This window comes from Ciona intestinalis, chromosome 3 (genome assembly GCF_000224145.3).
Source record: "Ciona intestinalis chromosome 3, KH, whole genome shotgun sequence".
NCBI lineage: Eukaryota > Metazoa > Chordata > Ascidiacea > Phlebobranchia > Cionidae > Ciona > Ciona intestinalis.
In genome coordinates this window covers 5,639,096-5,652,649 of record NC_020168.2, presented here as the reverse complement: position 1 = coordinate 5,652,649, position 13,554 = coordinate 5,639,096, and the positions used below count along the sequence as shown (strand labels likewise).

The 13,554-nt window shown below is 35.6% G+C and overlaps 2 protein-coding genes, 1 long non-coding RNA gene and 1 pseudogene across 5 annotated transcripts; 3 read left to right on the top strand and 1 right to left on the bottom strand.

Moving 5' to 3' along the window:
* Window positions 1–1,094: 1,094 nt before the first annotated feature.
* irf-like-7 (interferon regulatory factor like protein) lies at window positions 1,095–4,595 on the top strand. Of its 3 annotated transcripts, NM_001078277.1 has the most exon segments (7): window positions 1,095–1,231; window positions 1,540–1,726; window positions 1,950–2,130; window positions 2,290–2,346; window positions 2,622–2,747; window positions 2,973–3,050; window positions 3,176–4,541. In NM_001078277.1, coding segments are annotated over 6 exon segments (1,302 nt in total). In that variant the 5' UTR covers window positions 1,095–1,231; window positions 1,540–1,546; the 3' UTR covers window positions 3,856–4,541.
* Window positions 4,596–5,175: 580 nt separating this feature from the next.
* Window positions 5,176–8,731, top strand: irf-like-8 (interferon regulatory factor like protein). The gene is given in 6 exon segments (NM_001078527.1): window positions 5,176–5,463; window positions 5,653–5,827; window positions 6,203–6,286; window positions 6,474–6,641; window positions 7,050–7,163; window positions 7,637–8,731. Coding segments are annotated over 6 exon segments (1,368 nt in total). The 5' UTR covers window positions 5,176–5,274; the 3' UTR covers window positions 8,275–8,731.
* Window positions 8,732–8,776: 45 nt separating this feature from the next.
* LOC100184521 lies at window positions 8,777–10,195 on the bottom strand (annotated as a pseudogene).
* Window positions 10,196–10,733: 538 nt separating this feature from the next.
* Window positions 10,734–11,565, top strand: LOC113474115. Its single transcript, XR_003395776.1, has 2 exons — window positions 10,734–11,122; window positions 11,358–11,565. It is a non-coding gene; the product is annotated as an uncharacterized LOC113474115 (long non-coding RNA).
* Window positions 11,566–13,554: the final 1,989 nt, after the last annotated feature.

Genomic DNA, 13,554 nt, shown 5'->3' with positions numbered 1-13,554 from the left:
GCTCGCCCGGTCATTTTGACAGTATGCATATATTTCTCACATCTACCTTGATTAACCGGTAAACGAGAAACGAAATGCCTCGGATGCTCACATAACTAACTATAAAAGTTTCTATTGCGTAAAACCACGTCAAAACGTACACATAACTAATAACACAAAACCACGTAACACTTCACAAGCAAAATGAGTTTAACCAGGTTGTCTATAAAAAGCAGTCTCCATCGCGCACCACTTCAAACTGTCTAATACTGTACCGTACTTTTAACGAACCAGCTATAAAATAATACGCATTTGTTTAATATAGCGTCGTTATCAGGCTTATATTGAACGTGATGAATAATATTATTCATGACGCAGTTGCTGCTGCTGGTGTGAGCATTTCCTGTCTGTGTTTAATATTGTCAGATTCAAACGATATGCACTATACCGTGGGGTTAGATGGGACACCGATGGCACCTTAAACCCACATTTTCTGATCGTGTTTTAACAATTAATAACATTTATCCATAGTCGTGGGGCAACGGTCATGTAACTCTGTTTGCCACCGAATGACGAAAAAACAAATCCCATAATGAAAAGTTTAAAAGTATTCTTTATTAGCACCTTACGCAAGAATAAATAGAGGTTGTGTTCACACACCTCGACCCAGCGTACGAGTTACCATGTATGTTACTTGTGGGTAATTATTATTAATTTATTGTTGATTTTTTTCTCTTTTTTTTTGTGTGTGGCTGATAATTGGGACAAACCATTAGGGACCACTGGGTTGGAGCAAATGCCGTCAAGTGTCTTGTCTAAGGACACATACGCCCACAATGGTAGCAGCGACGAGCCTTTTGAACCCATTACATCTGGGTTACAGGCAGGCGCGCTAATCAACTGTGCTTTGGCACCGTACCTCCATGGTACGATTGTATTACGAAGTGGGCCTAGTCCTTGGGTGGTTTGTCATTGGTGTCGTCATTGTTTAAAATGAACTAATGGTGCTATTATACATGTAAAATACTCATATGATTACCGATAAAAGGGTTGGGGAGAATATATTTCATTCTGCTTAGACAGAAGCCTTTCAATTAAAACCATGTTTTATAAGAGTTTTTCAGAGTTAAAAATTGGTGTCGCAATAGTATTATATCGGTTAAAACTGCGCAGTGTGCACAAAACAACAATGTCTTGCCCTAACGACGGAAACACTTGAAAGTGTATGCTTCGTATCGGGGATTCCCCACAGGTAAAAATATTTTATCGAACTTCAAATGGTACGGTTGCTACTTGCTAGCCTATATAAACGTGTCAGGGTAGGCGATTGGACAGTTACAGTCAAACCGATGAGGAATTAAATAGTATTTCCATAAGCAGAAAAGAGTACCGCATAATATAGGGGATTCTGTATGTACTGTTCTATCTCAAAATGTCAGGTATCCTTATAAAGACTACAATCTGATGTGTGTATTTGTTAATATTATATGTTTCTTATTAATTTGTTTTTTTATTTTTAAAGTGATACAAAAACTTGTTGATTTTGCAAACTTATTTTAGTCACAATATGGCAACTTCACAAGACAGAGAATTTAAACTTACTTTGAGGAATTGGTTGTTTAACCGGTTGAATGAAGAGACATATGGAGATGCTTTGAAGTGGGATGGTAATAACAAAGGTGTGTTTCACATCCTCTGGACGAAAAAGGGAGATCCTAACTGGGAAAATCATTTTCAGATATTTGTGGTGGGTCCACATTTGCATTTATTTTTACTTTATTAAACATATAACCAGTTTTGGTAAATGAAAATAAAAATGAAATGTTCCAAACGCTGTAGGTCACAGTAAGTATTCAATTTGTTATAGATGACCTGTTTTATCTTTAAAGTGTGTTATTCGAAATATTGAATTTTGTATAACCAAGTTTAACTTGTTTTTAGTAAACATATAAATTCAAAATTATGTTCAGGGTTGGGCAAAGCACAAAGACAGATTCGACTGTAACAGTCCAATCAATTATGACAAACTAAAAAGCAATTTTCGAAACTTAATCAAGAAAACTACTGATTTTGAAGAGATTGAAAATGTGAGAAACCAACAGACAGGAAACAGAAAAGTTTATCGTTTTCGAAGCAAAGAAGAAATAAAAGGTACGTATTAAAAAAAAAATTTTTACTGAACCTTTTTAGCAACAAACAATTTCATTTTCAAATATAACATAACACAAGTTGTTTTAAATGAAAAGGTTAGTTTTGCCTACCCACTTATTTCAGTTTCAAGTATACTTTATTAACCTAGCTATTTTTAAGCAATCAAAAAGCTGCAATCACCGAAAGATTCTTCACCTGACTCAGCTACTAGTCAAGGTAGAGTTAGACTTTAGGGTGCATGTTGCATTGTTTATAAAGGTATTATTATAGTCTAAACTCTAACAGATCAAATTTATATAAAGTTTGTTAAAATACACTGTATGGGTAGGGTTGGATGTTTAGCTTGAACAGATTAAAATTTATATAAAGTTTGTATATACACTGTTTGGGTATGATTTATAGAGGTTTAACTTAAATAGATTAAAATATCTGCAAAGGTTGTTAAAAGATATATATAATAAATTTCTAATAGTGTCATCTTTTTATTTCAGATTCCCAAGACACAGTTGAAGAAATGGAGTCAGTTTTACCCGAACTCAGCATTCATGATACAGACATGTTTCTTCCACAAGAGCAACTTAATGAAGGAGATATGAATATTTCAGTTCAAGCTGCAGGTTAGTTTACTTTAAATGGTGCTGGTTATGTTTTCTGGAAGTCCGAGAACCAATTTTGTTAAACCTATTTAGTTTTCAGCAGTTAGATAAATACAAAAATAAATATAGTTATAAAAAAGTAATATTATTTGTGTATTTACGTAAACTTTTAAAAATTGAAATATTGTTTTATGATAATAAGAAACGTTATTTTTGTTAGCTTTAATACCAACATTACGCTTGCAGGGCAACAACAGAGTAATGTAGAAGGTGGAGGCAATTCAATAACGTTTTCTGAGTTTCTGGCAGGATTGAACATTGATTGTAAGTTAAATCTCAAACTTTTCATATTTACATGAAGCATTTTTTTATAATATATATATATATTAACTGTAAAATAACTCAGATAAAAAGTTGTATTCTAAGACTACTTTTATTAAAACATGCAGGTGAAGACCTACCAAAGTTCACTATAACTGTTCAGTACAAGAATAAAGTGGTGGTTCCGGAAACGGCATGTAACTTGGCACACGGTATTCGACTTTTTCATGGTAACTTGGTCGAGCAGAATGCAATTGCAGAATCAGTTGGTTTAAAATCAGTTGTGCAACAACTTGCCAATTGTCCAACATTGGAGCTTCCAGTATCTGAAGATCGTTTGGTTCAGAGAGTATTGAATGAATTGGGATTGGGCATTGTGTTCCTGACCAACGAACAAGCTCATGCACTAAGTGCTATGAGATTCGGTCGCAGCCACTTGTATTGCACATTCTATGGCAGCCATGCCTTGCAGAAAGTTGACAGAACAACTGATCAAGAAATAAAGTTTAAAGAAATCTTCAACTATCAAGAACAAATAAGAGCCATGTTGGAAAACCACGAAGATCCAGGCAAAAGGACTTCTCCTTGTGAAATAATATGCTTGATTGGCTCTAGAAAGAATATCATTTCGGTGACTATCCGGCCAGTAATTTCTGACACTTTGACAGATGGTTTGTTCTTTAGTTCTCAAATGCTATCAATAAGCCATGAAGCCTCACTGGATAGGGTCATGTCTTTCATGAAGGGCTCATTCAATGGTTCATTTGATAATTCGCAACCTTCAGTTGAACAATTTCAAATGAACTAAAACATCATCTAAACAAGTGGAGCATGTTTATTGATGTCAAAAACAAATTACATAAAGTAATTCCAAAAATGCAAATTGGAGGTTGAAATTAACTATTAGATTTTTAATTTTTGTTTGGAAGATAATATGACCATGTTGTCTTTATCAGTGCTGCAAAAAATAAACAATTTCTGTGGCATTAATAATAAACACTGGTCAAACTATTTTCGAACAAAATTAAAATTCTAGTATCTAGCCACCCATTTTCATTAGTTACCTTTATTAGCACCGATGCCTGTATTTTGACCTTGATTAATAACACATAACTATGAGTAGTATTGCATGTTTTAAAATTTATTCTTTGTGTGAATAATAGAAAAGTAATCGTTTTTTAACTTGTAGTAAAGACCTGTAATGGGATTTTTTTAAATTATACTTCTGTTTTTAGACTTTTTAGTTTTATTCATTCAAAAGGACTTAAAAAAATAAACATCATATATAATCATAATGTAGTCTTCAAACTGTGTAAATGGTTACAGCACGAAACCAGCACCCAAACGATATAACTAGGTAACAAAGTTTTGTTACAAAAAATGTTTTTTTAAGCAGCTACTATATTTAATTGACAGTTTTCCTCAATTATGTTTTACCCAAATCATGTTTTGAAAACTGTCGTGTTGATATTAAACTTCTTTCTCTTCATTGTATTAATCAATCTATATTTTTGCTGCGAAACTACCAGTAAATGGTTGAAGACTGGAGACTTACGACCGATGTGTGCGATAATACTAAAATTTAAAAAAAATTCTTTACCACTTGCAACAGTGGTAAGAGTTACGGGTTAACAAGGCTGTATTGGTTCAACAGGTACATAAAACTTAATGTTAAGAAAAGGTTTAACTATCACAATAGTTTTAAAAAGCACATATTTTCAAGAATTGTAACCGCTCTGACAAAGAAAAACAAAAAGGCAAATATTTAATATCTATCGAAGTCCATTGGTAAAACTAGGGAACTTACAACAAGAAAAGATTTTGTAAACATTCATACTGCAACACTGTTTTATTTCATCAACGCTATTGTACTACGGATCACCTTGTATATATAAAAGCGTTGATATAACCATAGAACACTCATAACTCGTTATGTAAGCAAGCACGTAGTGTATAAAACAGAACAATCTTGTTCTAAGGACTGTCGTTTTTACACTCGTTCACAATAATGTTCGTGCAGCACTGAGATTCGTGTTCAGCCTACGGGGAACTCCCGAGGAGAAAACCAGGATATTTACCAAGGGTTGGAAAGTTTACCTTGCTTTTGTAATCGTAGCTATACAGGTAATTTCCAAGCGAAGTTCCGCTTTTGGTCCCTTTAAAATACTATTATAGCCCAATCCCCCAAAGTATATCGTTGACTTGTGTAAGACGTTCCGGCAAGAGAATGGCATCCACGATTTCGGCCATTGAGGAAGAGCAAGAACTTAATTTAAAAGAATGGATATTAAAATGTCTTAATAATGAGACATATGGCGACGTTTTAAAGTGGGATGACAAACAAAAAGCAATATTCCATATTTTATGGATGAACAAGGGCAGTTATAACTGGGAAAAAGGCTTTGAAGTATTTGTGGTAAGTATAAAAAGTTTATTTGCTGTAAAATGGCAACCAGTTTTACCATTTCTGTGACAATAAAATAGAGATTAGAGGTTTAATTTTTAATAAATTACAAAAAAGATTTTTTAGTATTGTAATTTATAATGGGAACTGTTTGTATAGCACATAAGTGTTTTTAATAATGTCTAAAAAAGATCTTTTTAGGGATGGGCAAAACACAGAGAGACATTGAAAGATCCTGTTGATTATGTTTCCCTTAAAAGCAACTTTCGTAATTTAATTAACAAGACGCATGATTTTGAAAAACTTAAACCAATACAAAACCAACAGACTGGTAATCGATTGATATATCGATTTCGAACGAAAGCAGAAATAAAACGTAAGTACTAAGTGTCTATTACTGTAGTTCCTGCTGTTTTGGCATACCAGCAACTAATAAAATTTTAATATTGAACGAATTCATGTCATGTCCAGTGTCCTCTTGCCAAAAGTTTCTTGGTTTTCACTCCTAACGACAACTGTTGTAACCCAATAGTTCTCATGGATAAATTACAAAAATAGCAGAAAAACTTAACCTACAAAGTTACATATGTGGTAACTTAAACAAGAAGATGGTGTATGAAACAGAACACCTGTGTTGTACTGTTGCCCCTTGTCCCACAAAGATAAATGAGTAACTCTTATTCATTCTTACTTCTCCATGCTCTTACGTGCTCTCTGTTTTTAAGAAATAGATAATTGTATTTTATTGCAGAAGTGAAACAGGATCAAAAACAGAAAAAACGTTCCTCAACAGAATCTTCTCTCAGCACAACGAACAGTTCTGTAAGCTCAACAGGTAAAACTTGAAACGAAAGGAGTTACAGAGTCGCAATGTGGTACCATGGGTTTATGCCTAACTGTATGGTTACAGGAGTTAGACACATTGTAAGTTTAATTTATATTTAGAACTGGACCAAAAAAACACTTGGAAAAAAGTGTGTTGTTTTATATTTGCTTATAAATTTGTTTGTTTTTTTAAAAAGATTTTCAAGACCTGCTTGATAGCATAGAGAACTGTATGAGTGTTGCTCCTGAAAATGTAAACCTTCAAACTACATCATTAGAAGAAGCATTACCTGGGGAATTGGCAGCACTGAACATGCAACAAACTATTTGTAGTGCAAATAATTATGAACTCCCTGCAACAGCAGGTCAGTTGAACATTGTGCTTTGTTATGAAAAAAGTTATGAAAAGTTTACATTTACATATTTTATTTTTTGAACAAAAAAGTTTAAAAAAACTTCCAAAATTATTTACCATTAACTTAACATGCGCATACAATGTGATCTGTTTCATGGAATATAGTTTTTTTTGTCACGTCACCACTGTTGGCGTATTTTTCCTAGGGCAAGACACTAAACAAAAATTGCTCTGTAACTGAGTTGTTAAAAAATCACCCGCAAAGTTACATCCGCTGACATGTGGTAACACATAAGAAAACAGAAGGACTGTGTTATACAGACTGTTGTTGCCCACTACACAAGAATAAACAAGTTTCATTTATTCATATTATTGGAATGCAACTAAATTTTACGAAATGTTTAAATACTTTTTCAAGATGAAGCAATTCAAGTCAATGAGATGGAACATAATGGAAATGGAGCTGTGCATTTAGGGGAACACGACCAATTGCCAACCTTTGAACAGTGGGTTACTAGCTTGAACATGAATCGTGAGTTAAACATAAACAGGCTTTTTTTTATTTTGACATAAAATATTTGGTAGCACAACAACTTGTGTTTTCATAGAAGTTAAATCTATATGTCTATCTAATTTTAAACAAATAAAATGGATGTATGAATAAAAGAATCCCACTCATTGAGTCTTAGGTGCTTGGCATTGGCAATGACAGTGACTATTATAAGATATGAATGTCGTAAATTATACACCATGTACTTGCTTGCCAGTTACTACTTATATAACTTTTTGAGGAATTGCTTTGCTGTGTTGCTTACAATTTAGAAAAATCTTTTAGTGACCACCGAGTTAGCATCTAGCATCAAACTAGCTTTCTGGGGTTGAAGCTTTTCTAACTACCTGACATGAAATTTATTACTTCGATAAAAATACATCCATATATAACCTTGAATACATTTACAGTTTATAATGGAAAGTAGTCACAAACTAATACGTGTTTTCACACAGCTGTCCAGTTGTCATGTTTCAACATCACAGTTAGATACAAACAAACTATAGTTAAAGAAGTAACTGCTGATATAAGACAAGGCATTCGTCTCTCACATGGCAATACAGATGAGCAACTTGCAATTGCTAATGAAATGCAACTGCATGATATATTAAATATTCCTACTTTACAACTCCCACCTTCAGATGACCCTCTTATACAAAAAAGTCTGAATGAATTAAAACTTGGGGTTGTGTTTAAATATCAAACCAGCCAATACCAATGCCCACCAATGATATGGCTTGCAAGGCTGACAATACTGAAGGTTTATTCTGTTAGGTTTAATGACGACCTTGTTTCCATAAAACGGAGCTCTCCTTTTTCGTATGAGCCTATATTTTGCTATGTAGAACGTTTAAACTGCATGCAAGAACAGGTCAGGGCGGGTAAACGATTAAAACCAATGAAAACAATTTGTTTGGTTGGGTCAAAAAATAATCTCATTTCTGTCACTCTTACACCATCCCTGTCTGAAAATTTGTGTGAAGTATTTTGTAACGAGGCTTCGTCAATAAGCATGGAAACATCACTGGACAATATGTACAACCAAATGAAACACCTTTACAGTAAAATGCAATATAGTTATGGTCACAATTAAAACCCTATAACGCTTACTTGTTTTGTACAAACTGTTTTCCCTTTTGATGCAGCTGTGCTTGTATCGTTCATTCAGCCTTCTAGATTTTGTATAGTACAACCTTTGTTGTTGTAACCCAAGAGACAAATAATGTTATTATTACATTTGTGTAAGTCCCTACTCGCACGTTTTATTCCTTGTATACTTTTTTGTGTTATAGTAGGATGGGGAAAGATGGGACACACCTTCATTTTTGCTCGTCCCACTTGGTAGCAAACAAGCAACATTTAACAAATTATAAAACCATCTTACTTCACAGTAATATGTATTATTCTTGCTTATAATCTTTGCTTAACTGCTTGTATAGTTAGTGTTTTTATGAACTTGAAATTTTATGGTGCTGGCAGTCGTTTTAAAACACAAGTCTTACACAGCAAATGGTTTTTAAACTAAGACATAGTACATACAGGCAAGAAGACAGATTTTTTCCATTCCAAAACAACAAAAACAAACATGTTTAAACTTTGGTCACGGTTACATTTTATTGTACAGTTTCACTTATACGGATATGTAAATTCGATGTCACTACTAAACTAAACTGCAACAAATTAGTTATTACATAAGAAATGTCATTGGAATTGCAGAGGAACTTTATTCACTTTCAACGTCACTTCTGGAGTCTTCGGCATGTTCTCCCATAAGAACTTTTTTCACGATGGCAAATATAGTTTGTGCCCAAAATAGATGAAGAATCTGCAGCAGCAGAAGAAATGCTATCAATAAAATATGAGACGGGCACATTCTGGCGAAAGGGACTAAAACGACGCTCTTATAACGTGAAAAGGGAAAATGCACAGTCTCGTTGCGCAAAACGCTACAACGAAACAAATAAAGCCAATGTCTGCCAGAACTCGACGCTTAAGGTAATTAAAGCACTTGCAACCTTCAAGAAACACGTCTGCTACGTCGTGACTAATCATAACCAAAGAACCTATCCGCATGCAGTTGCTTACGTAAGACATAGACAACAAAGCAACGGTAGCAAGATGATGTATAACTTGTTCTTTGAAATCTAACCTACGGACATCATGCAGTGCAGTTACTAGCAGACAAGTGTAAAAACTGAGCTCAACCAAGTATTACATAACTACAGAGGTCTGCATCGTCTGTAGTGGAAAATCCTTCCAGCAGTAAGATACATCCCATAGCCAAGGCGCTGACCATAAAGTCCAAAAACCAAAGCAGGAAATAAAGGCATAAAAAAGGCACCGGCAACTGCCCTCCTTGATTTTCTGTAGCAACCGTGGTTTATCCAAACTACGACGATTTTGAAACCAAACGTAGATTTGTCTCTGCGACATATCAACCCGCTTTGTAAGTGCATCAATCTGGCTTTCCGATGGCCGCTTAGTAAATCTGTAACAAGCATGCAGCTCTGGCACATTTTTTACAGTCGGTCGATTATCAACGACGCCATTTATCTTGCATAGGAAGCCCACAATTCGGTAATGGAGAAAACGCAGAAATAGCATCACAACTACAGCGAGTGGGAAATGTACACGCATTCGGATTGGCATATTCGTTTCGCTGTTATGGTTTTCAATATCTTTGAACGTGTAGTTTTCTGGCAGCCAGAAACGTTCGTTCCAAAACCAATTATAACCACGACTGAACAAATCCATAATCTTAACAGTAACTGACTGCACTGGAAGGGAATAGTTAGATTTAGTAGGAGTGAAAGTGTGTCCCTATAAAACCGTTAATAAGCCGACTTAACCCTGCTGAGTTTGGTATTTCAACAGCAGCTTAGTTTTTCATGGTGTAAAATTGACTTTTAGGGCGGTTTACTTAGCTTTACTAAACTGCATTAAAATTGATCCTCACAACCAAGCTATATTAAAATCAGCACTGGTACAGTATAGAGTGTCAATAGCTGAAACTGTGAATAGAGAAGACCAACCACGCCCAATAGAATGTAACCGGCGCCGTGGCATAGTGGTTAGCGCGCCTGTCTGGAAACCAAAGGTAATAGGTTCAAGGCTGCTACCATTGTGGGCGTTTGTGTCTTTGGGCAAGCCACTGGACAGCAATTGCTCCAACCCAGTGGTCACTACTGGGTTGTCCAAATTATCAGCCATACATATAAAAAATGAAAAAATCCCCCCCCCCCCCCCAAATAATCGGTAACTCGTAAGGTGGCACGAGGTGTTAAACCCGTGTGATAAAGTAAGTTATATTCATTTATTCATTCAACCGGCAATTTCCTAATTGCATTGGGTCCACAGAATCGTAGGATGGGTATGCATCATGTGAGCCACACGCGCGAAAATAAATACGCGCGGTGCGTGAAAAAAAAACACTCCTAGGATAATACTCAAACCATACGAGCATTCAACTGCAATCCATTGTTGTTTTGGCAGGTCTAACTCGACAGCAGTATATCTAGCTTGCATACTTTCTAATCCTCGATGCAGGCTGCTAATGCGACAATGTGAATGGTTTCTGTCGCAATGCACGACGAGAAATATTGAATGCATATTAACGATCTACGCTTCCGTTTGTTAGTGAATAATTCGCTGTAATATGAAACAGTTCCAACTGTTTACAAATTACCTACTAGCGGATATTAAATAATTAACCATATGCTGCTGCAATAAACGAGTTGATTCATCTTTCGTGCCAGGTAAGTTTTTAACCTGAAAATATCTTGCACCGTGGCTTAGTGGTCAGGCGTTGCATCTTAACCAAAAGAAAGCGGATTCCATGCTGTATAGTGATACTATTGACGGCGTATATGTGGCTTTGAACAAAACACGGATATTGCTCCAACTCAGTGGTCACTAATGGGCTTTAGCATTCTGGGTGTCAGGTATATGCAAGCTAACTCAGGCCTAAATATAAGATCCAGTGGCGTGCTGTACTGTACCGCTACCACGAAGAATAAAAATGTTTCCGGGTCCCTTTTTTTCTGAATTTAGACATTGTCATACTTAACTTGTTGTCGTATGACACACTACTATAATTTGTTTTAATAAAAGTGAACCGCTTTGTTTCTTTTTTTGCTATTCAGTTTCTAATATCTCTGTTCGCAACCCCCTCAACAGGAGGGCCAACTACAACTAAACCTTCTTTATTGGTGGATGGATCTTCTTTATCTGATGAAGGGACAGATGGAAGTAGTTACGAAGATAAAAGCAGCTCAAAGTCGTTGTCCACAGAATTTGACCAGTGGTGGGATCGTTTCGACAACGATTAAGAATTTATGTTTTATAAACCGTGTGTATAATGGATGCATTAATATGGTAGGGCGGGGAAAGATGAGACACCTTTCGTACAGTTTGTTTGCGTGTTCTTATCAGTGTAGTATATTGTGAGTAAAATGTGTGTATAAAGTGTAATCACCCACAAAGTAACATACATGGCAACTCGTAAGCTGGCACGAGGTGTTAAACCCGTGTGATAACGACTGTCGTTTTCCGGCCACGCGAGGATAAAGTAAGTTACATTCATTCATTCAAGTGTTCACACAAGTCGCAAAAATTGCGTCAAAATGATTATTGCTGTATTTTTGCATAATCCGCTGTTACTATAAATAGATTTTAGTGTTACCTGATGTCAAGTTACTGCTTAATAGTTCCTATCAGAAAACTTGGAAACTCATTTTTTAAACAGACAACATTTTGCCTGGAACCTGCACAAAATTCAATAAGCGTTTTTTACGGCACGATTTTTCACCGTCGCCGAGCCATTAACCAATCAACTCCAATTTTGTGTATGTTAAGAGGAAGCGGTTCTTTTGGTTTGTCGCGTTTTGGAAAAAATGTAAAGCTGGCTATTTTAAAAATAAATATTTTAAAAGTTTGAATTATTTGATTCACTCTACAGACCAAAGTCTTGTGTTCAATTCATATTAATGTTATCTCGCTCACAAATGAAAATGCCTGAGTGACAGTCGCCGAAGCAGCTTTGGATTGGCAACGTTAAAAGTGAGTTTGTTTAAATCAAAACCAAGGTTTTTATAGCTGTGACGAATCAATTTGTAAATCTTAAAGTGCGTAAACACATCCCACGTCACTTTTATTTTTTATGGTAAATTCATAAAGCGACCGTTTTATTGATTTCAAAAATACTTTGCTTATTAAAATTGGTCCAATATAGGCGTAGATATTCGTCCTCAAACAGTGATCTCTAGCGCTATCCTTTTTTTACCACGAGCTTTGTGATTGTGACGTAGGAACGTACTAGTCACGTGACTGATTTATTCGTAAAAGCATAGACATCTTAACAATAATTATTGTTAAGATGTCTATGGTAAAAGCGAAACTTGCGTATTTTTTGTGCTTTTTTGCGTTTTTTTGTTCTCTCGTATTTCGCTAAAAACAAACACTGCCTCTCGCCTTTTTCAGTGTTTCTGAATGAGAGTGGCCACGCTTCAACAATTTTGTGGCGTGATTTGTCACGTGGGTAGTACACTTCTCAATTTTTTCGCCACGCAACTTTCAAATCAGTTTTATGAATTTCACGGTGTTTGAGCTGGAATATCTTTGGTTATACAGAACCGGTTAAAACAAGTAAGGTGTCGTTGGAATTAGAAAAACACACTCTATCTATTAAAGCGATGTACATTTGAGTGTGTTTAGGCCCTTTCAGTCCGCCAGCCATAACGTAGTAAGAGAATTAAAATACAGCGAATGGAAACTTCTCATATATATATACCATTACTACGAAACATCAATTCAATTTCTGGAAAACCGCGAGTTGTGATGTCATATTTATTCCAGGAAAGTGCGAATGTGCGTCCCAGCGGAAATAGCTTGAAGTGCCCGCATTTTCTTGAGTACCATAGCTTAAGTATCAAGCCTGAAGGTTTAAGTGCTATGCTACACAACTGAGCGGTATAGTAGAACTTCCACGAAACCCAAGCAGCGTCAGAATCGTATCAGATTACTAAGTAGTAGTACTGCAGCCTATACGGGTTATAGTGCAACAGCGCGGCACGGTTTACAGCAGTAATGTTTTTATAGGCAGAATTTGAACAGATGCTGACAGCAGTACTGTCACAGTTTTATCAAAGTAAGTCGTGCGTAACTTTCCGCAGTTTGTGGCTAGCTCGTAGTTAAATAATCCGTTGTAGCATATAACTCGTACGCTGACTGCAGAAAACGAGCAGGTAATTAATTATCAACGCTTGAGAAACCCCTATTTCCGCCCACCATTATGTAAAACACAAGCGACGTCACTGGTATTAAAAAAGTGGAATCCACTCGTTTATTGCAGCAGCATATGGTTAATTATTTAATA

Coding starts and splice junctions, on each gene's coding strand:
- irf-like-7 (XM_009859655.3), top strand. CDS start 1,547: ATGGCAACTTCACAAGACAGAGAATTTAAACTTACTTTGAGGAATTGG. Junction 2,131..2,289: donor AAGCAAAGAAGAAATAAAAG/GTACGTATTAAA, acceptor GCTATTTTTAAG/CAATCAAAAAGCTGCAATCA. Junction 3,051..3,175: donor GGCAGGATTGAACATTGATT/GTAAGTTAAATC, acceptor TAAAACATGCAG/GTGAAGACCTACCAAAGTTC.